At 37.5% G+C, this 23,230-nt stretch overlaps 2 protein-coding genes across 3 annotated transcripts in view; both read right to left on the bottom strand.

Moving 5' to 3' along the window:
* Nucleotides 1–11,584, bottom strand: part of nudt4a (nudix (nucleoside diphosphate linked moiety X)-type motif 4a) — a 28,514-nt gene extending 16,930 nt beyond the window's left edge. The window contains exon 1 of one of the 2 annotated variants that reach the window (XM_079826064.1): nucleotides 10,955–11,584. In XM_079826064.1, the coding sequence (XP_079682190.1) occupies nucleotides 10,955–11,185 (231 nt within the window). In that variant the 5' untranslated portion in view covers nucleotides 11,186–11,584. The remainder of the gene's footprint in view (nucleotides 1–10,954) is intronic. The other variant, XM_079826063.1, reaches the window with a different exon arrangement.
* A 1,531-nt stretch (nucleotides 11,585–13,115) lies between these two features.
* On the bottom strand, nucleotides 13,116–21,144 carry ube2na (ubiquitin-conjugating enzyme E2Na). Its single transcript, XM_079826065.1, has 4 exons — nucleotides 21,003–21,144; nucleotides 16,917–17,163; nucleotides 15,812–15,952; nucleotides 13,116–14,148 (listed from the first exon to the last, which is right to left on the bottom strand). Exons 1-4 carry the CDS (start codon nucleotides 21,030–21,032, stop codon nucleotides 14,102–14,104), a joined length of 465 nt encoding a protein of 154 aa, XP_079682191.1. The 5' UTR covers nucleotides 21,033–21,144; the 3' UTR covers nucleotides 13,116–14,101.
* Between the last annotated feature and the right edge of the window lie 2,086 nt (nucleotides 21,145–23,230).

Below are 23,230 nucleotides of genomic sequence, written 5' to 3'. Positions count from 1 at the left end.
TGATTCAAATTCAAACTGAAAAAAAAAAATTTGAAAGGCATTCTCAATACATTTTTGAATGGTACACAACCCTGCTGTTTATAGAACATTCTACCAGCTGATGACGTAAAAAAAAAAAAATATTCAAGGGTAAAGAAAATATTCTCTTCACAGATAAGTACTGAATCAAGGACTGTCTGAAAGCCACAACAAATGAATAACAGTTTCAATGACTTAAACAGCCTTTTCATCTAAATAACATCACTTGTCTAATCAATAAATTTCTAAATTTTTCACTATTATATTAGGATTAATTAGCTTTATTACTCCAACCCTTCATAGTCCTGAGCATCTGCTGACATACTGACCCAGTTCAGAGCCCCAATGAGTGACACTTAATATGATGTGCATGTTAAATCCCAGCATGAGTCTGAGGGACACGTGTGACCCCATCGTCATAAATATGACCAAAACGAGCGGACTCTTTTCAGTCGTTCCCCCCAGCAGACAGTGGCTGTCTTCAAGTCACGATAGGCATCAGGGTCAGGGCTGCGTTTGACGTTTCAGGAAAGTCAGTAAATCTTTTTGTGGATTAGATTATAAAAAGGTTTTACAAGTTTCACAGATAGTTTGCAACTGTTTGAATGCAAGACATTAGATTTGGCAAATGCTTTTATCCTAAACTTATATATATATAAGCTATATATATATTGCATCAGTGTGTGCGTTCCCTGGGAACCAAAGCCATGACCTTCCAGTTGCTAACATTATGCTGTACCAGATGAGCTACTGACATGCTAAAACAACTCACATGCATAACAGCACGTCAACACAAAACTAGGCTACCAAGACATTCATGCTTTTAAACCTTTCACTTCATTTGCAAGTTTGAAAGGTAAAGCTCACAAGCTAAAGGAGGAAACGCTTACGGCTTAAAATCAGTCACGTACAGCATGTAACTGAGTGATGTTTCATTCTGGCTTGTTTTAAGGGTCATTGTTCAGGTTCAGTCCACTGTATCATGTTCGCATTTAAGGGGATCATTGTTGCCATGACAACTCTGGCAATACCCTGGCATTACTGTTATTGAACCAGTCTGCTGAGCTGGACACTTCAAAAACTGAAATTAAGTCCCTGAGGTGAATGTGGTCCTCTTGGTAGACCAGAAATGACTGTTTATCGCTACCATAATTGTTTGTATATTTAAAGCTATAGTTATAAAATCTGCTTTTGTTTGGGACAAAACAGTTCAGGCATTTTACCAAGATGCAAAACAAAGAGAAGCAAAGCCACCACATTCAATAAAAGTTGTAAGCGGGCGACAGAATGACAGTGGCTCAACCCAAACACACCCAAAAAAAAACAAACACATTTTTCAGAAGCACTGTATCAGCAGGATCCTTTCTGAATGTAAATACACCTCCTAACCACACTGTCAAAACAAGAGAATTGTGTTAATTGGAAAGTCAACAAACTGTATTTATGTAAAGAATTACTATTGTTTTACTGATAAAATATCATGCTTATTACTGCTGTTGTATTTACCACTCAATGCACACTAGCAAATTATTTGCAGAGCACATTGTTTGGAATACTGTACCCCACAATTCAATACACTCAACTTTTGACCTTTCCACTGTCATAAATAAAATTATGTTTAAAAAATGATGTGGTTCAGAGATGCACTGATTGCAATTTTTTTTGTCCGATTCTGATTTTTTTGTAAGTGTGACCAATACTGATTTTTGCTGATTCCAATTTTCTTTCTAATAACTATAATTGACTGGCCTGGCTCCGCCCTCCTACGCACTTCCGCTCAATTTTAATTTTCCTTCAGTACTCCGTCTGGGATTGCGGTATATTTTCTGGTTTTCTCTGGTCAAATTTTAACCGGTCCAATCCTCGAACAGAGGGAGTGGCTGAGAACGATGACGTTGATGTTGTGTGCTAGTTTGAGTTGACAGTTTTGAGACCAAACTTTAGCGACTGGTTATGGCAGATTCAGAGTGGCTCTGACCAGATCAAATAGTTTTAAACTTCAACAGCGTTCCCGCCTTCACGGAAGTTAACGCTTGTCAATGAGAGTGGCCAGACTCTCATTACAAAAGTCAGTAATAAAATCAGAACAAATAAACAGATTGTAAACAACAGCACAAATAAATTTGATAGAATAAAGAGAGAGAATTAATAAACGCGAGCATGTTTTTCAGGTGGGTCTAACAGTAGGTTAGTATACAGGCTAAGTATAAAAAAAGGGACCGGACGCACTGGATAGTCTTCATTGTAAAAATGAAATAAGATTATTTAAGATTAATAGACCCTTTTCACATTTCCGGGTTTCTCAGAGCGGAAGTCGTCATAGTTGGGTTAACCATTATAACTGTGAATGAGAGAATATATTCAATATTTTTTTGTGTGCCCATTTTCTCAAATATCAAAAGAAAAATGCCACAATAGTGATTTCACAACTTTCAAAAAGAGGGGGAAAAAAATAGAGTAAGATTGATAACGGCAGTCAAAAGAGAGAAATATGTTAATTTTTACCATCACTCCCATAGACGCTGTATTAGAAACACCATCACAGCAGCGGTAACTTGTTTTTTTGTAATTTGATGAAAGAGTAATAAAATACAAAGTATTAGTGTTATAAATGTACATATATTTTTAAAAAATGAAAATACTTTACAATAGGAAAAAAAAAAGGATTTACGATATTGATGACCGTTAAAACACGTCAGAGTCTGTGAAAAGGGTCTATTCTTACAATCAATGTTACAAAAGTTTTTCAGTCAAGAGCAATCTTTTGTTCTTTGATTAACATGAAAGACAGCAGCAGGAATATTAGACTGCTTTCACTTTAAGAGTTTATGCATGGATCAAATATGCTGTTGCACAACATGCAGTTGCACAACATGCAGTGTTTAACTGAACATCATTTTGTATGTATTTGATGCGCAGTAAGCCACTCATTTTGGTACTTGTGAAATCACAAGCAATTTGAGAGGCTGCTTGTGTGCTGCACTTAAAGGGAGAGTTCACCCAAAAATGAAAATGATGTTTATCTGCTTACCCCCAGGGCATCCAAGATATAGGTGACTTTGTTTCTTCAGTAGAACACAAATTAAGATTTTTAACTCCAGCTGTTGCAGTCTGTCAGTCGTATAATGCATGTGAATGGTAACAAAATCTATGAGAGTAAAAAAAAACATGCGCAGACAAATCCAAATTAAACCCTGTGGCTCGTGACAACACATTGATGTCTTAAGACACAAAACGATCAGTTTGTGTGAGAAACCAAACGGTATTTATAATACACCACTATGTCCAACAGCCTCGAGCGCACGATCGCTTCCGGCATCTGATCGCGTGCTCAAGGCTGTTGGACATAGTGGTGTATTAGAGGTAAAAAAAAATTATATACTGTTCGGTTTCTCGCACAAACTGATCGTTTTGTGTCTTAATTAAGACATCAATGCATCATCACGAGCTGCAGGGTTTAATTTGGATTTGTCTGTGCATGTTTGTTTTACTGTCATAGATTTTGTGACCATTCACATGCATTATACGACGGACAAACTGCAATGGTTGGAGTTAAAAATCTTCATTTGTGTTCTACTGAAGAAACAAAGTCACCTATATCTTGGATGCCCTGGGGGTAAGCAGATAAACATCAAATTAAACTATCCCTTTAAATAGTTCAGTGGTGCCAGCTTTTGATGTGAGGGCAAAATTTAAATTATGCTTGTAAAAACAATACAAGCACGATTTAACCGGAGCGAATGAGACGAGTGAGAGGAGGCGTGTGTGTTACATCACCGTCGGAGAGAAGAGAGTGAGAACGCGCAGCTGACGTTATTGCCTGTGGCAACGAAACAGACCAGTTCGGATTGGGAAAAACATGAGACTGACCGACCTGTCACTGATCCGGGCTGAGCATGCGGAAAAACGACAGATTCCAGTCCCTGGCCGGTCAATCGATGCATCTCTACTTCGAGAGATTATTTGACTGAACTGCCACATTTTGACATTTCTATACAAAATTGGAACAAAATTTTTATTTAAGAAATGACTGGGTAGCGTTAGTTCTGGCAGGTCACGTCAGTCAAGCTGGCATCAGCTGGTCCAAGTCTGTCTACCTATAGGAATATGAAGCCCATCACAGCATCCCTATATGTAAGGCCATTCAGTATTATCAGCAGCTTTACTGCATTGCTCAGGAGCCAAATACCCTCCTCCATCCCTAGCTCCTCCTCTCTGCAGTTTCACTTACGCTTCTTAGGCAGTATTTACCCAAGTAGCAAACTAGTATTATTCCATTCCAAACATACACTGCCGTTCAAAGTTCAGTTTGGGGTCAGGAATTCATTTTAAATGCATTTGAAAGGTGATGCAAATCTGAATTTCACCATCATCAATCCAGTATTCAGGGTCACATGATCCTTTAGAAATCATTCTAATATGCTGATTTGACGCTCTAGAAACATTTCTCATGATCAATGTTGAAAGAGTTGTGCTGCTAAAATATGAATATTTTTGTGTACTACTAATACACGGTGATCATTTTTTCAGGATTATTTGATGAATAGGAAGTTTAAAAGAACATAATTTATTTAAAATAGGCTATACATCTTTTTGTAACAATGCAAAAGTCTTTACTGTCATTTTTGATCAATTTAATGCATCCTTGCTGAATAAAAGTATTAATTTCTTTCAAAAAGATTTTACATACCTCACTTTTGAAAGGCAGAGTATACAGTATATGGACTCTTTACATTTTCAGATATTGATTTGCAATCCAATTAAAACTCCCTAGAATATACATAGCAACATCCTATCATTGCTGCATTTTCTTCAGAAAAATGTAAAAAACAAAACAATTCTAACACTCAGACCATAGGCTATTAACAAATGCATAGCAAATCCCTGACAACCTCTCGAAACACCCTACCATCATGGTGGTAAGATTTACACAGGAAAGTACTTCTCACCCTTTTTATAAAAATGGAAAAGTCTAGCTATTATTATTATTATTATTATTATTTAGTTTTATTATGAGGTAGGGCTTCAATTAAATTTCGATTCACAAGCTAGTGATTCGATTGAATTCCGATTAATTGAGGTATGTATCAGGTACAGTAGGCTACATGGCAAATTTCTCTCAACTAATGCTGTAAACCCTAATTGGTACTTTACTATAATATTAAAGGTTGAAATTAACTGATTGTATATACTCTTTAAATTTAAATTACACAGAAGGATGTTTTTATGATAATAAGGTAGCTATAATAACTTTTTAAAATGACAATTAGGTTTCTACTTGTTTTTTTTTATATATAAACATGTAAATGGAGGCTGTTATAGAAACACGACAAAGAAGTAAATGAACAGGATACAATGAATATGGAATATAGTGCATATATTTAGCAAAATGCTCCACTTTAGAGTCCTTTTTTCTAGCTGACTAATAAGTGTATGAACATTGAATGTCTTTTCTGAGGTAAATGTGACATTATAAGTGATAAATAGTTTACAAGCTATTGCCGTCTTTCCTTGGTTAAAAGGTCCCATGGCGTGGCATTTTTCTATTATTTTATAATGTTTCCTGAGGTGTACTTATATTGTTAGTATGATTTTTACATCATAAAATGTCATAATTTAGAAATAAAAGGCATTTTTTCTATACTGCTGTTTGCCCTGTGGCTGAAGGCCCTGTTACAAGAGGCGCGTCTGCTGTGAGACTTCAGTAAAAACGCCCACTGTTGTGATTGGCTGACATCTTTGCATTTGATATGAGCGGAGGGGGCGTGGTTTAACGAGGTCTACGAGGCACGAGCTGCTGCCAGAGAGATGGATGGACCGGAGTTCACTTCACATCGGTTCTGTCAGTCTCAGTTCAGTGAACTGTTTTAGTTACAGCATATACTTCAGGTTATTAGTCTATTTCTAGTCGGAGGGGCTGTCACTCATGTCAGAAAGTTAGTAACTTTAGTAAATTATGGATCAGCGCTGACTGGAGACGCGAACCGTTTAGAACGATTCAGTCCGATTTGGTGAACTGATTCGGTTCACTAAAAAGAACCGGTTCAAAAGAAAGATCGTTCGCGAACCGGACATCACTAATGTACCAGAGACTGAGCTCAGCGATTGCTAACAAAGTTATTTATAGTAAATTAGTTATGAGTTATGAGAGCGCGGTCAGTCAGCGCGAGTTTATTGTGTTTGTATCTGAGAGTTCTGAATAAACACGAGTCCCAGTCACGCCGAGTCCGTCTTCATCATTATTCTACCAACTTTGTAACACATGCAAAGTACCATTACAGCTGTCGAGATGAACGAGTTATGAGTAAGTGTTGATAATACCATTATTTTTAGATATGTTCCTATCATATGTAAAGCGTCAGTGACGCGCATTGAGTACACAGCACAAACAAAGACACAACAGCAGTAATCGAATGTAATCCAGTTTATTGTGGGAATAGCTGGCTAGCCTAGCCGGATACCCTCACGCTTACCCCCCTTCTGCTTAATCTCGCGCCGCGTTTGGCGCCTCCGCTGTGGGCCAGATGCAGTACTGGGGAGGCAGACCAGCCAGTGCAGCCCGAGCCTCGGCGTGTAAGGTTTATCTCTAAAGATGTGGCTCTGCTGATGTTGAGCAGAAACGACTGTATGCACATTGTCGAACAGATAGACGCGACGAGGACACAAAAACACTGACTCACAAAATAGAAAACACTGCTCTGTCGGGGGAGAGAGAAGCCGCAGCGTGTGCACGAATAATAAATAAATAATTAAATAATTAGCTACACATAAGAAATCACTGATCACAGATCAGAAGGAACTAAAAAAAGACTTCTGTTTTCATTTGTACATCCAAACACTGAGAAACTGCCAGCGTTCACTCGTTCACAAGAAATGATCTCGCGAGCGTTTGCATGGGCGTGCCAGATTCTCTGGGCGGAGGAAAGGGAGGTAACCGTTCCTGCTTGGACGTCAAACCAGGAGACTTCAGGATTGGCTCGTCTGGCCTGTCATTTACTCAAAAGCAGAGAAAGACAGCCAGAACTCGGGTTTACACCGATCAACATTTCTATCCACTTGGGGACAATATTCAGGCTAGGGGAACTCATATTAATGTTGAAAAACCTCATAAAATGAAAATTTCATGCCATGGGACCTTTAAAACACTGATTGAGGGATTACACGAGACATGATACGGATTTTGGCAAGTTGTACTCTATCGTTCAACATACCTTCTGATGATCATTCATGTTTATTTAGTGCTGCAAATAGTAGTAAAAAGGAAGAGATGATCAGTTCACGTGCGCTCTGTGTTAAGCTACATGAGAGCGATCGGTCACAGCCCATTAAAGTGCACCAAATCGGTATTTATTGTTTGAATTTCATTATAAAATGTACAGAATTTGAAAGCTGAGACTTCGTTTGGATTACAAAAGTAACAGTGGACAGTACAGGTATGACTTCAGAACCTGGAAGTCTAATTCGCTGCTGGTTCCCTCAAGATTTTCCTGTGGGGTTATATAATGGGGTTTTAATTTACGAGTAAAATAAGGTCTATGGTAAATATAACTTGACGTTTTGTTCTACATCATACACTGCACACACTCACATCCCAAACATTCTTATCTAGTAACTTATTACAAACAAACGTTTTCAAAAAAATAACTGCTTTCAAAATTCACGCTTTCGATATGGCTGTGAAGAGAAGCTTGTTTCTGCCACAGAATAAAAATGTAATTGCGACTTTTTATCTCACAAATCTGACTCGTGATTATCTTTTAAAATGTTTTATTCTGTGGCGGAAACAAGCTTCCTAGGTGGGTGTGTCTAACTTACTTTGTAGAACAAAACGTCAAAGTATTGTCAAGTTATGTTTACCACAGGCTTTATTTTACTCATAAATTGAAAAACCCCATTATAAAAACCCATAGGGAAATCTCGAAGGAACCAGTGGCGAATAAGCCTTCAAGGTTCTGACGTCATACCTGCACCACTCTATTTAGATGTATTGGTGAGAGGCACGCACGCTACAAAGGTTTGTTCATTAATCACCTGAAAACAGTAGACCAAAAGATCGATTCTTGGGATTTAAGAATCAATATCGGTTCATCAAAATGAGATTTTTCCCCAGCCCTATTATGAGGCTTTGCGAGGTGTTGTAGGACAAGAGTACAAACAGAAGAGAAGCTGAAGGACTGCACTTCTCAAGAGTGTGCCATGTTGTCGCTTGTACTCGGCTAACTATCACTACGGCAGGAATGCATTGACGTCCACAGTAGACGCCCTGTACTCAACACTTAAAATGATCAGAAGTGAATAGAAATACAGAAAAAAGAGGCAAGATCCTTCCCAAAGAGAAGGATAAAAGAGCTAAACAGCAATTCTTTGAATAAATGAGACAAAAAAGAGAGATTAAAAAAAGTGGAGAAAAGGACTCTGTCAGGGGACAGTGGGTGCTGTCATTCTGGTTCTATAAATTGCTGCTGATATGTCACTTGGAGCCTTAGAACATAGTGTAACTTACCCCCTCCCCTCCTCCTCTCTTAGTGCTAATCACATGGAGGAGAAACCTGGGAGACCAGGTCCTGTTGCAATGCGGAACATTCAGGGTCTGAGGCTCCCGTGCCTCGACATGTTTTATGTAACGCTGACAACTCTAGTAGTACTTCATTAAAAAGTCACTGACTTGGTAGTTTGGACAAGTTCAAGTTCATTTAAGGAAGAGGAGACACCTATGGGGGAGTATTTGTGTACACAACAGTATTTTCCTGTCATTTCTGAGTGCACTACTCACATCAGGTCAAGCCCTCGTCTCAGAAGTGAAGCACACCTCAACTGTGACTGACACGTTTCATAATAGACAGTATTTTTAGTCTAAGCAGAACCTACTTTCGAGGAGGTCGCGAAATGGCGCGGGTGATCAATTTGATAGCTGTTCAATCATTTTCAACGAGAGACTTTGAATTCTGTGGAACACAAATTAGATTTTGAAAGTCTTTATTGACTTTCAACGTATGGACAAACATTTTTCAAAATATCTAATTTTGGTGTAACACAGATTATTCACGTTTAGAATGACATGAAGGTGCGTAAATGATGGGTGATCTAAAACGGATTGTTTGTGACTATCCATTTGATATTTTGAGCCTAAGGTGCATAAATTGTCTGCGGTGTACATGTCAAACATTCGCCAGTCAAATCACAAAAACCTTAGTACACTACGCACAAAATCCAGCATCTATAAAACAACATAATAGTTCAAGTCGGTCTTCTTAATAAATACCTAAGGCAGACCAGATCAAGCAAACTAGCTGTATGAAAACAAAATCTCATACTATACAGATTAACAACCCTGCTGATTAAGAACATTGTGCCCCCCCTATTCGCGCTCTCATATAGACGTTTCCTGTTGTGAACAGCTGTCATTACTCAGGAGTAAAGCTCACTGCTGGCTTTTAGTGTGCTGATCTCATTGATTACATTTATAACACCTGCCATCAGTCCTGCTCCATGCACAGTCATATATTTCTAGACATGAATCATGGATTATCGCTTGTTGAGTGAGTTAATAATGTTAACAAATGGAAGCCTACTGTGAAGTGTTGCATTTATTTGTAATATTATTTAGTTACTGTATAATAGATTCAGATAGTTTGTTCATACCACAAAAGCAGGGATATTTTAATTAGACACCAGTATTAATTTTTCATTTTATTAGTAAAATAGTAAGGCTATTATTATTGTAGCCATTCTGATTAGTCATGGCAACTATAAAAAAAATACACAACTGTAAATAGTGAAATTAAAAAAAGGTACTAGTAACAACTAGTCACAGGTGTCTATTACTGTCTAACAAAGCTGATACACATACCATTACTATAAATATAAATACTTTAAATAAGTACTAGTACCTATTAAATAGTTACTGGTAAAAGAGTATTACATAACTGCTTTATCTGTTATACATACATACATACATACATACATACATACATACAAGTCAGAAGTTACTCACCGGCAAAGTTGGAATAGGAACTAGACTAGTCACTACTTGGATAGTAAGTAACTTATTAGGTGGTCACATGTTACAATAAAATTCCATTTGTTAACATTATTTAAAAGGATAGTTCACCCAAAAATTAAAATTCTGCCATTATTTACCCTCAGGTTGTTCCAATCCAAACCTGTATGAATTGCATAATTGAATTCTTCTGCTGAACACAAAATATTATAATTTTGAAGAACATGAGTGGGTATCCAAACAGTTGATGGACCCCATTGAATTCCATAGTATTTATTTTTCATACTATGGAAATCAATGGGACCATAAACTGTCTGGTTACTGACATTCTTCAAAATATATTTTTTGTGTGTGTTCAACAAAAGAATGAAATTCATACAGGTTTGGAACAATTTTAGGGCGAGTAAATGACAGAATTTTCACTTTTGGGTGAACTGTCCCTTTAACTACATTAGTTAACATAAACTAACAATGAAACATACTTCTAAAGCGTGCATTGATATTAGTTAATGTTTATTTTAAACGTACATACATACATACATTATTAAAATTTTAATATTATTTAATACACCTGAGAATTAAAATGAACAGTTGTATTATAATTAGGCTACCGAACATTAACAAAGAGGAATACTGAAATAAATGTATCGTTCATTGTTAGTTAGTTAATGCATTAACTGTTGTAAATGGAACCTTAAAGGGAAGTGTTATTGTATAAGTAGCCTAATGACTCACACTAATGGTTGGCTTACGTTGATTTAAGAAATAAGTCCTGGTAAAATAAAATATGTAGCCTATTAGAAACAGGGAAAGCTACTTTAAAACAGGTTGCACAATCTATTTCTGACGTCTCAGTAGGCGAAAGTAGTAGTACTACTACTACTACTACTACTACATGTAAAACATCAAACGCATTGGCACTTTTCTCAGCCTTACCTCGTCCTCCCGATCATTCTTGAAACATAGACACGCTGCTCGTTTTTTGAAGCCCTCTCCGTCGTATGTCCTTGTCTGATTTGGCTTGAATTTCATCATGTGGGGTTTTCTCCGAACAAAACAAGAATACAAGTGTTCTCGGTTGCCTAGTTGTTGGAGGATCCTACGCGCAACGCAACTGCCTTTCAGGCCAAGAGCTGAAAGTCGTCCCAGATTTTCCAGGCCGATCATACAGTTGGCATTTATAAGACGTGCCTCATGTTGAAGACATAATTCCTCTCTTGACAGCGGAGATTGAGCGTTGGGATGTTCTCGTCTTGACCATGGTGGCTGGTTGGTGCTGTGTGAACACTCCTCTGCTCTGCTGCGGCTCTTCAGCTCTGCGCAGTCGCCTTAAATCAGCTGCAATAGGATCTGCGTTACAAACCCGAGATGCCATCAACAGATAGGCGTTTCCCTTTTTGAAAATATGAATGAGACATCATCCCCAGGGGGAAATGGATTCACCGACGCTTGAAGTGGGTAGAATTGAACTATGCTGCATGTGTCGCTATAAATTTGATACAAATGCCAGTTATAGTTATTGATTCAAAGTAGCAGAGACAAAAGCCACACTGCAGCGTTTAACCTAGACTGTGGTGATGTTGTACTGGCGCCATCTGCTGGTAGCCTACCTGTGTAATAATGGAATCACAGGGTTCACCCAAAAATGAAAATTCTGTCTTTAATTACTCACCCTCAGGTCATTCCAAACCCGTTCGTCTTCGGAACACAAATTAAGATATTTTTGATGAAATCCGAGAGCTTTCTGACTGCTCCATAGACAGCAATTTAATCAACACTTTCAAGGCCCAGAAAGGTAGGAAAGACATCGTTAAAATCGTCCATGTGACTCCAGTGGTTCAACTTTAATTTTATGAAGCGACGAGAAAATATTTGTGCGTAGCCTACAACCAAAAATAACGACTTTATTCAACCATTTATTCTCGCCTGTGTCAGTCTCCTACGCAGTTTACTTTGTATACAGTGCTGCGCTTCCTAGTTCTACGTCAGAACGCTGGCTTACCATTGGCTATTTTAACGATGTTTTTAATACCTTTCTGGGTCTTGAAAGTGGTAATTAAATAGCTGTCTATGGAGAGGTCAGAGCTCTTGGATTTCATCAAAAATCTGTGATCCAAAGATGAATAAAGGTCTTACGGGTTTGGAACGACATGAGGGCGAGTAATTAATGACAGAATTTTCATTTTGGGGTGAACTATCAGAGAGCAAACCAATTATTTTAAGTCGATGTTGAAGAGTTTTGCAAAACATGACAAAGATTGTCCAGAATGTTCTTGAATCACTGACTCGTTGAACCAAAAATAGTTTGTGTGTGTGTGTGTGTGTGAGACATGTTAGACTTGATAAACCAAGAATGAATCAAAGATTTGACTGATGGGGCGAAAATAACATTATTTTAATAGTTGAAGTTATACAAATATACAGGCAACGTTTACGTGATTACCTAACAGTTTTATAAACAAAGAATTTATTAAAACGTGCAACAAATTTGCAGCCAACAGTAATTTAGTTGTAGTTTCTCATCAACAACTTAATATTAATGTTCTAAAGGAGATTGCCAATCCCCACGATATCAGGCAGCTTGTTTTTTTGAAGGCAAAAAAGATTCACTGGAAAGAACAAAAGAGCAGTTCTGTGAAATTGTATGGGAAACACACTTTGTTTTAATCCTTAATTATTAACATTGATGATGATGAACAGCCATCTTCAGAACTTAAGATGCTTTAACTATGCGTTTGGTGGAATTTCTTCAAATGAAATAAATCTGTATTGATCGCTCCAAGTTATTTTGGAGTAATGATAAACTTTACGATGTGACTAACATTTTCTTATGAAAGCCTACTGAAAGGTAGGAGAACAGCATAAGAAAACCAAAACGAGCAGTTAACCTGCTTGTCATTCTCGGAAATGTAATAAAACCACCACATAAATATTTCTTATTAATCAACAGATTTTATTTACAGAAAGAACAGAAATATGTGTGTGGACTGTTGTCATCACATTTTATAAAGCAGGATCTTTTTTCCCCTTTCTATAGAAAGAAGGATTTACAAACAGATTTGATGTTGACATTTTAACCAAAGACCAATCGAGGGAATTGAGACAAAGCCTTTATTGATCTTTTTATTGACATTCCCGCCCCTCACCCCTTTGCTAAAATCTCACTATTCATTATTCGTCTCCAGCCCCCTACAACCTTGGCGTTTCAAATAAATGCTGAAGGGAAGAAACAGACAAATGAATCTCGATGCACTGGACTGTGATGGACACAAGAAAAGAAAAAAAAGCACGCAATGGAGTTTCAAGAGTGCAATTAGTACAGCGATGGCAAGATAGATAAAACAAAACACTAAAAACCGGATACGATAACAGACTTGTTATACTAAAGAAATATTACGCAAAATCTCCCTTCTCTCTAGCTCTACCTTACCCATAGTCCAAAACAAAGTCTACATTAGGGTTTACATCTTTTAACAGTTTCTGTGATGGTGGAAAGACTATCCAGTTGAACCATTTCCTAGGTGAAATTACTGTTTGCATGTGGTTTCAGTCTCTTTTCCGTTTTTAAAGAACCTATGCTTTTTTTGCTAGGTTTTCTAAGAGGGTAGGTCTGACAAATTGTGTTCTAAACAGGGGCTAGTCTGCTGCTCCTCATTAACAAAGAACAATGAGAAGAAATAAGGTTAAAAGAAATATAAAAAGTTACCCCCTCCCCCCAAAAAAATGCAATGGGACAGACAAAATGACAGTCAGTTTTAATGCACGCTTCATTGCAGAAGTCTGTGGCTACCTCCCCAACCACTGTAAAAGAAAGCCGTATGAGTAGATCATCTGCCCATGCATCAGAACAGCAGTGAATCAGGACAAAGACGTGTTTTTTTGTTGTACTAATGTGCATTTAAATCACAAATTGTCTGCAGTTTTCTTTTTACTTTTGTTAATATATTCTTTTCAGTTTATCATATTTTTTTTGTTTCCTAAGACGGTGTCCTTTACATGAAAATGAATAGGTCTTGGCAGAACATGGAGTTGTTCACTCTGGACTTCCATTTTTTTTTTCTCTTTTTGTGCCCCCATACATGTCTAGACTTCAATATTGTTTCCGGCATAAAGCCTGGTCCATGTTCGGGCTGAAAAAGACAAACAAATACAGAGTTAATACACCCCCAAATGCTTTCTCACACTCTGTTGAGATAAATTACTTGGTATCTTCAGCACAAAGCTGACTTCAACTCCAGTTGTGTGAATAAAAAGGGTGTGAATTTTCTCAAATCATTACGTCTAACTGTAAAAAGCAATTAGCAATAGCCAAACAGCTACACGAGATAAGAACTATTCTGCATTAAAGGGATAGTTCACCCAAAATTTAAAATTCTGTCTTCATTTACTCACCCTCAAGTTGTTCCAAACCTGTATGAGTTTCTTTGTTCTGCTGAACACAAAAGACGATATTTAGAAGAATGTTTGTAACCAAGCAGAGAGAGCAACTATTGACTACCATAGTATTTTTTTCCTACTATGGTAGTCAATAGTTGCTCTCTCTGCTTGGTTACAAATGTTCTTCTAAATATCTTTTTTTGTGTTCAGCAGAACAAAGAAACTCATACAGGTTTGGAACAACTTGAGGGTGAGTAAATCATGACAGAATTTTCATTTTTGGGTGAACTATCCCTTTAAGTCCTTTGCGACACAGATTATCAATAGCTGCTTTTCCACTGTCAGTCTAGTGAGAGCCAGGGCTAACATGCTGGGCAGGGCCAATAACCTTGGACCTCAAGGCTAAAATCAAGTTCAGGCCAGTAGTCCCGCAGCGTTAATCTAAAACCTGCCTTTAACACACCTCCATAGACTCCAACAACATCACACAACTAGCTGACTAAAAACGACATAAAAAGAGAACACACAAACTTATGCCTTCACGTCTGCTTCAATTTATTTGTTTACGACACATTTCTTAAGAAAGAATGAGCATTTCTATTAATTTCCACAAAATTATGTGATCTGAGGAGGTTTGAACGATCTCTCCCATCTCATTAGATCCTTTCAGCCAAAGTAACAGAGGGAGCTCACGGACAGAAAACAGGAGTTATACGCGTTAACCGGACTGTAATTTATGATTATTTTAGTCTAAGTTTAAGTCCAATATCAACAAAGGTACATGGAAGAGACAGATGAAACATGAAACCAAATAAACACACAACTATATAATCATATATGAAGTTCTTCAAGCGGTCTCTGATATTTTCCATAATCATGTGTATTTATTATCACAATGGTTAGCATAAGTAGCCTTTAGCATCGCATATAAGTATATATAACACTCGCTGGTGCCTGAAAAGGAGTTTGACCTGAAAATAGTTTTAAATGTTGAGGTTAGCTGGTAGCCCGATTTGAAAACATGGGAAATGAGCAGTGGACCCCGCCTTTGTTCATAACCACTCCTCAAGCCCCAGTTGGACCAAGGTATTCAGTGGACCAAGGTATTCAGTGGGCCAAAAACCCCTGGCTGTTGGCCTGGAAGCCTTGATTAGGCCCGATCAAGCCCCAGAAATGACAATGGAAACGCAGCTGGCCCTGGCACGCACTAGCACGCTTGCTTTTGGCCCGACAGTGGAAGCGCGGCTAAGGAAGTAGTCACACTGGCCTCTTAAAGCTTATTGAACACCCAGAAAAACCTCTGATTTAAACGAATGTAGAACAAACAGACAAATAAATATTAGCAATATCTATTCAGGGTGATTGGGACACGTTTTGCTATTGAGATCCCTTTAAATGCATTTAACCAGCACCCACCTGTCTCTATGGCTTGAGCTTCGTTAGACTTCCACTGCTCTGCGACGTCATTTGCTAGAGGATCATCAGGGTTGGGTGCACTTAGTAATGCCTGGATTGATAGCAGCACTGTGCGGATCTGCAAGGCTGGAGACCACTTATCTGTGTGACATGCCATGGAGAAAGATCAACAAGATGAAGAGCATTAGGAGGAAAGTAGTTGTTAGCTTTCATATGTGCCAAGTCCAGCCCTGTACAGTTGAGCAGAGGGATCATTCTCTATGAGGTCAAAAGTGTAATCAGAGATCCTCAATCTTCCTAAAGATTAAATGGGCAAATCTTTCACAGTATGTACATGTCAGGTAAGGGAACTATAAAATATAATAGACTCAAACAGCCATTGCTCTGAGGTAAAGATAAAACGAGTCTCTTCCAGGAATCATAACCAATTCATTTTTCTCCCATACACTACTCTAGGGACAAGATCGTAATTTCCCTAATTTTAATAGTACATTTTATCACCCACTTCACCCAATAGTGAGTAAAAAATACAAGATATCATTTAACGTCTTTATTGTCCAAAATATCACCAGCACAGACTTAGGAAGTAAGGAAATATTTTGAATAAAATTAAATATGATGGTAGGAAACCATCTCATTTTCTATGCTCTCTATATATATGGCAATCAGATACAAACATAAACAATCATATGGCAATTCATGTAAATACTGATATTATATAGCATTCACACTCATGAATTAATGAATTGAGGATAAGCTGAATTTTCAGCATCATTACTCCAGTCTTCAGTGTCACAAGATCCTTCAGAGATTCTAATATGCTGATTTGGTGAAAAAAGAACATTTGATTAAAATAAAAATCTTCTAAATGTCTTTACTGTCACTTTTGGTCAATGTAATGCATCCTTGCTAAATAAAAATTAATCAGAGTCTGCGTGATATGTTGGAAAAAGGCCCTTTAGATTGAATAAATGATAATTGGAAAATCTAGTGATCATCTCTGATTAAATTCAAAGTGGAAAATTGGACATTCATGTTTAGGTCATGATGAGTAAAATCAGTATGATTTGAAAATGTTAGAAGATGGAATAAAATGGTCTCTCACCTTTCAAAATATCTAGACATATTCTTCCCAGCTTGTCTACATTAGGGTGATATATTTTGGTCATGAAGCGTACTTTCGGAGCTGCCATGGGATATTCTTCAGGAAGAAAGAGTTCAAGTTTAAAAGTTCCCCCCTCAAAGGGGGAGTCTTGAGGTCCGGCGATGACCACGTGGAAGTAGCGAGCGTTCCCCTCATCTGGCTCTGCCTTTATACCTGGCACTGGCTCTGCCAACAAACGCTGCGTTTCCTACACACATGCATGGAAACAAGAACAATTAGGCTGGAACACAAGGCATCTTTACACACACTCAGCTAATTAGCAATTAGCCAAAGGACTGAGACGGTCGAGTACACAGGAGTAAACAAAACAGTAGAAAGAGCCAACATATAATGCACACAGTGACAACAGATTTTGGTTATTGGAACTGTACAACTTTCACCTTGTTACCTTGCACAATGGCTAGGTAACCAAAACTAAATGTCCTGCATCAACAACACATTGCAATGGCAAACAAACCTGTACAGCAAGGTGATACATAGACTGAGGGGTCATGAATAATTTTAGGTTCTGGATTTTTTTTTATATTAAATACTGGCATAGCCAGGCCCAGAGAGATTCAATTTAGGGTGAAAATGGCAGAATGAATTTAAACATAGTAAAATGCGAGTCCTGCATTCTTTTTGGTAGAAAAAAACAAAAACAAAAAACAAAAAAAAACACATTTAACTCATAAACGGTGGGAGATATAAACTTTGGAAACACTTGTTTTGTTTTTTTTGCCATTCAAATTATTTTTTACAACAAAACAAAAAAAATATTTTTATTCAGTAAAGATCAAAAGAGACATTTATAATGTCACAAAATATTTCTACTTCAAATAAAAGCTATTCTTTGGAACTTTCAATTGAATCCTGAATAGAAAATCATAACCGTTTTCAACATTGATAAAAATAAATGTTTCTTGAGCAGCAAATCAGAATATTAGAATGATTTCGGAAGGATCATGTGACACAAGACTGGAGTAATCATGCTTATTACATCTTAGAATATAATCAAATAGAAACCAGTTATTTAAAATGTAATACATTTCACAATAATAATAATGTTTTACTGTATTTTTGATCAAATAAATGCAGCCTTGGTGAGCATAAGAGACTTCAAATGACCCAGAACGTTCAACTATGTGAACCATGAAAAGTTTCATGACAAAATATGCACCTTAAATAGAAAAATGTGTACATTTCAACAGTAACAAACTTTATGGGTGCTTAAATATAGTTTCCAATGTCAGAACTACAATATTTACAGATAATACAGTACCCTTAACCTTCAGTAGGGCAGAGGATGATCTGACTTGCATCACCACAAATGTTACTGGTTAGGCAATATAAATGTTTTCAGTAAACACTCTCTTTGCACCACATTAGAAGACTTCAATATCAAGCACGGTTTGATATCTTTTTATTCCATGATCTTTATGCTGTCCTATAGCTGCATCCTGACCTGCATCTGCTCAATGACATTTAGCATGGGGTTATACCGCAAAAGGTGTGCATTACTCATAAACTCATTTTCATCTAAAACCAAGACTACAAGGGTTAAACTGAAAGCCATTACAAGCCAATCAAGACAGACACTTCGTATTCAGTAAGAGAGAGAAACAGGGCTGACCCTTACAGTCCTTTGGAAACACACACCCATATGACTAATGAGAATCTGATATCACCTGTGGAATGCTTGAGTCTGGAGACATTGTTCATCTGAGAACTGCTGTACTATTCTGCAATCTACACCTTATAGATTGCCTACTTGGCATCTGAGAACTCATGGCAAAAAGTGGATCTTACAATCTCAGTGTTATAAACCCATTTCCAAAAGCTACCACACCTGTTCTGCAACCTGGCTCAAAAAAGGAGGGTTCTTTGGCCGTACGATAGTGAACTTGTAAAACAAGACTCTTCTAAAAGAATCTTCCATTTCCAGTATTTCAACTGGACAAATATAGCATTATATATTTTTATAATCCCGATACAATAAAAGTTGTCATGTACAATAATAATAAAAAAAAAAATCAACCAACCAATCAAGAAAGATCTTATGTAAACTACCCTTCAGCTACCCTGTTTGGGGTTGGACAATTTTTAAAAATGTTTTTGAAATTTGAATTTAAAATGACTAATTAAACCTTAAAAATGTAATTTACTGCGGTGATGCCAAAGCGGAATCAACCATTCAGCAACCATTAATCCAATCTTCAGTGTCACATGATCCTGCAGAAATCATTCCAATATGCAGATTTTTCTGCTCAAGAAACGTCTCTTATTATCAATACAGAATCTTTGATGAATAGAAAGTTCAAAAGAAAATCATTACATTGAAATAGAAATTCTTTGTAATATTATAAATCTAAATTTAATGCATCATTGCTGAAAAAACATGAAAATCTTTTTTTTTAAGTGTATAATAACACTATAGCGCAACCATGTAAGGAATAATGTATATGCATAGCCAACCGCATGATCAGGACCTTAATGTGACGGTCTAGAGGGGTTTACGGTGTGATAATGACTCTCTAACTGTATATTATCATATGCATTACATGATTACTTCACTTGATTATATTAACCTAGCATATACATTGTGCTCAGAATGAAATTCCTTACATGTTTCAGATATCCCACAGACAAAACCATGCAGAGCAAACACAGACAAGAGAGGGGCTCCCTGCCATGCTCTCATGCTTGGGGGACAGGCCATCAAGAATGCATTCCTATACCTCCCACTCACATCAGTCAGTTCATTTCACACACAAACCTACTGCAACAGTTTCAATGTCTTATTCAGAGGAAGTATGTGTTTGTGGGTCAAAAATCCTGGAAATGCACGACTTATAAGCACCAATTACTGGACAACACAAAGCAAGACCCCTTACTGATAATATACACAAAAGATGCAGCAGCAAATTGATATGCCAGGGCCTCACCTATTTAATCTAAATAGAATGCAGAAACATTTGCATGACTCAAGAGTTGTGATTTTTATCAGGAGGAAGCAGCATACCTCATTTCACTAGCCATAAATCTGTACACAGGCAAATTCTTTAAAAGAATATCGTCATTATTTGCTCATTCTCCTGTTGTTCAAAAAAGGTATGACGTTTATCTGTGGAACACAAATATAGACTAAAATATAGAATTTTTCCATAATATGAAAGTGTAAGGAGACTTTCATTCTTTTCTAACACATCGTTCTATGTTCTAGACTGACATCTTTTGTTTTTGACAACATAAGTTAATAAACGATGACGATGTTGATATGAATTTTGGATGAACTGTCGCTTTAATTCAACGTTAAAAATGTTACATTTTTCTGTGAGAATAAACAACAGTTCTCATTTAGGATGTACTGTTATTAAAATAATGTCTTTCCGAATTACTTCATGCTGTGTTTTATTTGACATTTCTGCTGTCTGGGGCCTGCAGTCATTAGCTCGTTTAGCAGAAGCACAGCGACAGCTTCCCTAGCCAACAGGAAGCGAGCGAGACGAATTATTTTGCTAATGCTAATCTTTCATTATATGACCAGATAGTCGTCCTGCACGCAGTAAAACAGATATACATATATAATATACATGTAAAATCGCTGTGAAAGTAAGTGTGACTGTTTAAATTGGATTATACCACCAAGTTTTTACGCCTAGCTAGCCGTCTCTGGAGCGGTTAGCTCGCGAGCTCACACACACAACAGCTCGAGCTTAAGCAATGAATGACCGCGAGCGAGCCACTCTCATTTAGACTTCAGTTAGTATGGGAACGTTTGTCATTTTTTAATGCGTTTGATTCTGAGCCCCAAACAGTAATGAATAAGACACAGGCCCTCCGCCATCTTTCACAGCGATGGATGTATTTTTAACCCACCCATATTCGGGATACGAGCGAATGTCCCGAAACGGAAGTGGCTAACAAATACAGTGGCAAACGCTAAGCCAGCTGTCGCTTCTCTTTGGCTGATAATTGAGGATTTCGTGGTGTTATAATTACAAAAGAAAGACTAAAAATGTGCAGTGTGTCTCACTTCACGATTACCTTAATGATCCTGCGGGGCAACCCTGCCATCTTGTCTTGAATGCGGATTTTAGCTTTGACTCTCGATGCTTCTTACTTCGTTTGCATTGACGGCGGAGACGCAATGCACACACGCCTTCCGGCGCGTTGCGTCCAGACGCACGCGGAAACGTGCGCATTTGATGATGATGACGACGGATGATATCGAAGTTGTAGTTTTGTATTGGGGGAAAGCACTAGAAAAATAAACTATTTTGCATCACTGTATTTACTCACGATTATTTTCGAACCTTTATTAATAAAAAACTGAAGTGTATATGACAGAAATGTGTATATTCGATGTGCTTTTTTAAACTCAGAACGACAATTTGGAATCTAAAGAACAATATATTATACAGCTAGCCTGTTGATTATATTTATTAGGAAAATACATAAATATAAATTATTTAAATTTGTGTTGTTTTGTTATTCATTTCCTGGCAGCTAATGTTAATGTGACAAGTATGTAATAGGCCTACCTCTAAACTCGCAATTCTGAGGGGAAAAGTCAGAATAATGGGATATAAACTCGCGATTCTGAGGGGGAAAGTCAGAATAGTGGGATATAAATTCGCAATTCTGAGAGGAAAAGTCCGAATGGGACAAACGCAATTCTGAGGGGGAAAGTCAGAATGGGATATAAACTCGCAATTCTGAGAGGAAAAGTCAGAATAATGGGACATAAACTCGCAATTCTGAGGGGAAAAGTCAGAATAATGGGACATAAACTTGAGGGAAAAAGCCAGGATAATGGGATATAAACGTGCAATTCTGAGGGAAAAAGCCAGGATAAACTCGCAATTCTGAGGAAAAAAGCCAGGATAATGGGATATCTCAATTCTGAGAGGAAAAGTCAGAATAATGGGACATAAACTCGCAATTCTGAGGGAAAAAGTCAGAATAATGGGATATAAACTCGCAATTCTGAGAGGAAAAGTCAGAATAATGGGATATAAACTCGCAATTCTGAGGGAAAAAGTCAGAATAATGGGATATAAACTCGCAATTCTGAGAGGAAAAGTCAGTATAACGGGACACAGGGGCGCCGCATTTTGGGCCCTATGAAAGAATATGATGTTGGGCGGCCCCCTACCGCACCAACCTAGCTATCCAAAATCTTTGTCTGCAATTTAATAATACTGACCAATTAAGCTCTGCTCGCTCAACCCAGAATGCCCCGATTGGCTGATGAAACATTGATTAAAATTAAGAGACTATTTATCCAAAACAAAACTTAATGAAGTGGTCACAGTCATGTCTGACCCACTGCATGTCTCCTGAAATTGCGCATCTTATGATGTGTCCTTTCTCACTCATGCTGTTCACTTTTCATAATCAACATAGACATAAAAAATAACATTATAATATTTAAACATAAATATAAAACAATACATTTTCTTAATGGCTACAACAATTATAGTAGCCTCCAGTACAGAGAAATTTCATGTCGGAGTGGGATTTGAGCAAATGTGAGCGGTTCATGAGTGGAGCGTTTTGCTGGATTTTGCCGGAAATGCAGAAATAAGCCATCATTTTGTTATATTTGTGACTCATTGGTAGATTATACATTTATAATTTCTATTACATTACTACTAGAACTGTTACTACAAATAAAACCAATCTCTGGGGGCCCCAAAAGTGTGTGGGCCCTTAGAATTGTCCTAACTTTCCCCCCCTTAGCGGCGCCCCTGACGGGACATAAACTCGCAATTCTGAGGGGAGAAGTCAGGATAATGGGATATAAACTTGCAATTCTGAGGGAAAAAGCTAGGATAATGGGATATAAACTCGCAATTCTGAGGGAAAAAGCCAGAATAATGGGATATAAACTCGCAATTCTGAGAGGAAAAGTCAGTATAATGGGACATAAACTCGCAATTCTGAGGGAAAAAGTCAGAATAATGGGACATAAACTCGCAATTCTGAGGGAAAAAGTCAGAATAATGGGACATAAACTCGCAATTCTGAGGGAAAAAGTCAGAATAATGGGACATAAACTCGCAATTCTGAGGGAAAAAGTCAGAATAATGGGACATAAACTTGCAATTCTGAGGGAAAAAGTCAGAATAATGGGATATAAACTCGCAATTCTGAGGGAAAAAGCCAGGATAATGGGATATAAACTTGCAATTCTGAGGGAAAAAGCCAGGATAATGGGATATAAACTCGCAAATACTGAGGGAAAAAGCCAGGATAATGGGATATAAACT

The sequence above is a fragment of the Gobio gobio genome (genome assembly GCF_949357685.1).
Source record: "Gobio gobio genome assembly, chromosome: 9".
Lineage (NCBI taxonomy): Eukaryota > Metazoa > Chordata > Actinopteri > Cypriniformes > Gobionidae > Gobio > Gobio gobio.
Note: the sequence above shows the minus strand (reverse complement) of the source record. Positions and strands in the feature narration are given on the sequence as shown.